General features: G+C 45.0%; 1 protein-coding gene across 1 annotated transcript in view; it reads right to left on the bottom strand.

The window, feature by feature from the left end:
- Nucleotides 1-827: 827 nt before the first annotated feature.
- Nucleotides 828-3,853, bottom strand: part of RAN (RAN, member RAS oncogene family) — a 14,869-nt gene continuing 11,843 nt past the window's right edge. The window contains exons 2-7 of the mRNA XM_006874062.1: nucleotides 3,669-3,714; nucleotides 3,056-3,140; nucleotides 2,842-2,967; nucleotides 1,631-1,818; nucleotides 1,318-1,488; nucleotides 828-1,223 (exon numbers count right to left, since the gene is read on the bottom strand). Of these exons, the coding sequence (XP_006874124.1) occupies nucleotides 1,179-1,223; nucleotides 1,318-1,488; nucleotides 1,631-1,818; nucleotides 2,842-2,967; nucleotides 3,056-3,140; nucleotides 3,669-3,704 (651 nt within the window). The 5' untranslated portion in view covers nucleotides 3,705-3,714 and the 3' untranslated portion in view covers nucleotides 828-1,178. The remainder of the gene's footprint in view (nucleotides 1,224-1,317; nucleotides 1,489-1,630; nucleotides 1,819-2,841; nucleotides 2,968-3,055; nucleotides 3,141-3,668; nucleotides 3,715-3,853) is intronic.

Below are 3,853 nucleotides of genomic sequence, written 5' to 3'. Positions count from 1 at the left end.
TTCATGTACCCTTGTACTGCCCCCGAGGAGGTAAACCCTATTATGTGTCCTGCTGAAACTAAACCCTGAATGTTCAAGACGTCTTTAGGGTTTCAGTGTACTTGAAGACAGAAGGTAAACATGAAACTTTCCCCTAAAATATCAACTTTTCACCCAACATTTAACATCAAAAGGAAAAATCCCCTACAAAATAGACTCATTAACAAATGTGAGTCCTTAAGCACCTGCTTTCAGCTTTGTTTGATCTGTTCAACTTTGATTAAAACAGGGTTACCTCTGTCATAAAAGCACTAAGTGCCATCAAGTGGGTTCTGACGTGTAGCAACCGTGTCGAGGCTTACATGCCACTGTGGAGTTATTAATCCTTAAATTGACTGATAGACCCAAACCATACACGACCTTCACTAACAGGTCATACACCAACTCAAGACAAGAAAGCAACTGCATTGACCAGAGAACAGTGTGTTTGCTACTATACACTCTGCCACATGTCTCCATTCAACTGTATAAAAAAGTAGTTACATAACGCAAGGGTTCTAATTACGTGACAAACACCAAGGCTTTTACATAATAACCTAGCACGAATTCCCTTGTTATTGTTAAGTGCCGTGGAGTCACAGTTCCGACTCACAGCGACCCTGTACAGGGTTTCCAAAACTGCAAATTTTTATGGGAGCAGAAAGCCTCATCATTCTCCCATGGAACAGTTTCACACTGCAGACCTTGAGGTTAGCAGCCCAACTCGTAACCATTATGCTCCCAGAGCTCCTTACAAATTGCCACAGTAGTGGTTTCATAATCTATCAACAAGGGATGAGGTCACTTGCTTAGTTATTTGAAATACAACTTTATTCTGGTTCTAAATGGTAAGGAATGGGAATGACAGTAACAAACAAGATTTCACCACTGAATAGTGTGATGTGACTGTAGCAGTCGTGTATTTGAAACTCAAAAGGAAACAACTGCGTTCCAACAGCTAGATATGTAGGTCCAAAAAATGAAGGTATTTTTAATTGCCACATTCACTCCGAAGCCCATTCATCTCCTTCAGCATCCCAAAGATTAGCACATATTCTGCTTAGCTATATAATAAAGTGGCAAACACGCGGCACCACTGACATCACAGGACAGTTGCCTATAAAACTAGACTTCTGACGCTGGGCTCCAGCTTCGTTCTCTTACAGATCATCATCCTCGTCTGGGAGAGCAGTTGTCTGAGCAACCTAAGGAAAGAGAACAAAAGGTCATAAAGCGTCGGATTAAAATCATTAGTAAAGTAACATGCAAAATCTGACAAGGGAAATTTTAAGGTGATACCTCTAAATCATGCTCATATTGTGCCGCCAAAGCTGGGTCCATGACAACTTCTGGTGGGGCAAGAGCAGGCATTGCAACAAACTCCAAATTAGGATCGCCAATGAGTTTTCTAGCAAGCCAGAGGAAGGGCTTTTCAAAGTTGTAGTTACTTTTTGCAGAAATGTCATAGTACTATTAAAAAAAAAAAAAAAAGCCATTTGAAGCTAAAAGAGAATTTTCAATCCATACAGAAAAAAAGACAATTTATGAGTGCCACCAACCTAGACAAATGTTTCCTAAGAATGCTAACTCAGTACATTGTTAACAAACATACCTGAAGATTCTTCTTTCGGTGGAAGACGATGGATTTTGCTTTCACTTTCCTGTCCTTAATGTCCACTTTGTTACCACACAAGACAATGGGGATGTTTTCACATACTCGAACCAGATCCCTATGCCAGTTAGGCACATTCTTATAAGTAACTCTTGAGGTTACATCAAACATTATAATGGCACACTGGGCTGAAAGAATAGGTAATTATCAATCAGTGCATGCCAAATTTTTCAAATGCTCTTTCAATTCTAAAAACTGTATACATATATAGATATCACTGTAATGAGAATTTGAAATACCTTTATATTTTAAAAAACTGCTTGAGACCAGGTAATCACATAACCATTTAATCAACATTCTAGAGAAGCCTCTTCCATTACAAACGGACATCAGGAAAGTGAGATCCAAGAAAAGCGACTACCTTTATTTTCCTTGGTGATACAATGAGCAGCTATTTCCCTAACAATGCTTAAAGACTTTGGAAGTATTCTGCAAAAATTCATCCATCAAGAAATTAGTTGATCTTAGGAGGCCTGGGGTGGCGCTGTGGGCTAATGCATCACACTGCAAAGTCGTTTGAACTGCAAGGTTGCTGGTTCAAGCTCACCAGTTGCTCCTTGGAAACCCTATATAGGGTCGCTATGGGTCGGAATCCACTTGACAGCACATAACAACAACACGACAGTTTTCATACAGAAATCCTAGTTCCATTCTTTCAATTCTGCTCAAGTGGTTTTAATAGAAAAAGCAGTCTTTGATTATCACCAATATACCTGTGTAAGTATTCAAATACAAAAGTTGCAGTGTAGTCAGTTTGTCCCCCACCCAGAAATAATGCATAGTCTGACAAAACATGAAATCAAATGAAACAAGACCATTTTCATCACTTCCTCCCCCTAAATGAGGGAGCACAGGTAGCGCAGTGGTTACAAGGTCAGCAGCCCAAAGTTATCAGCTCTTCCACAGGAGAAAGATGAGGCTTTCTGCTCCCATAAAGATTTACAGCCTCGGAAACCCTGTGCAGGACTGCGTGGCACAGCACCACCACCCAAATGATGGTCCAGTTCCTCCTGTAGACTGCAGGTGTTGTGTAACTTACAAGTTATATATAACTCCAAGTAGATTGAGAATTAAGCAAATATTCACAGAAATAACCTTGAAGATGGCATTACAAACCCTACTGCTGTTCAAGTCACCAATGAGATACCTACCTTGGATATAATAGCCATCTCTAAGTCCCCCAAATTTCTCCTGACCAGCTGTGTCCCACACATTGAATTTAATCGGTCCTCTGTTAGTGTGGAACACAAGGGGATGGACCTCGACTCCCAAGGTGGCTGAAAAACAAACATTTCAGGTTAGCCAATGAATTAACCCCTTCATTAAAAAAAACACAAACCCCACAGACCCCTCCCCCCCACATACCTACATACTTCTTCTCAAATTCACCAGTCAGATGACGTTTCACAAATGTCGTTTTCCCAGTACCGCCATCACCCACCAATACGAGCTGTTGGGACACCAATGTTCTTTTAAGGAACCCAACTCACAGAGTTCCACGTCCTACAAGCCTGTACCATAGAGTTGGGCGACCGCTCGGGTGGCTATTCTGGGTACCTACGTGGGGACACTCCGTAGGACGCGCGCGGTGCCCTTTCTAGGTAACTAACGTTACAGAATCGCACTCACGTTGAAATTAAATCCACTCTCTTGGGGGGGGGGAGTAGATAAAAACCCACCCCCTATTCCAGGTGACCCTCCTGAGCGGGCAGCGCCGCCCACAGTGTTTCCGGGAACACGTCTTTACGGCAGCGGGTTGCCGCCTCTTTCTTCCGCGGCACGGCTGGGGGTGACAACTGGCGACAACTTTGCCAGCGTTTCCTCCCACCGCGGAGCGCGTCCTTGTTCCCAGGACAGCGGGCCGGTGGGGTTTGCCGTCCGAGGAAGCGCATGGCCCCGGGCCCCGTGGGTGCCCACCAAGTGGGCGACAAAGGTGGCCCCTCCGCCCCCGCGGCCCGCCCCTCGCGCCAGCACCTACTTTGAACTGCACTTGGGGTTCTCCTTGGGCGGCCATCGCGATGGTTCTGCAAAAAAAAAAGGGCGTCCTGGTGAGCGGGGGGACCACATGGCCGCCCCGGGCCCCACGTGCGCCGCGGTCACAAAGGCCAGCCAGCCCATTCATCCCGCGCCGCGCCCTCCCTCGCCGCGGCCCGCGGGCCTCCC

Source organism: Chrysochloris asiatica, unplaced genomic scaffold (assembly GCF_000296735.1).
Source record: "Chrysochloris asiatica unplaced genomic scaffold, ChrAsi1.0 scaffold00261, whole genome shotgun sequence".
In the NCBI taxonomy this organism is placed as follows: Eukaryota; Metazoa; Chordata; class Mammalia; order Afrosoricida; family Chrysochloridae; genus Chrysochloris; species Chrysochloris asiatica.
This window is presented reverse-complemented; position numbering and strand designations above follow the sequence as displayed.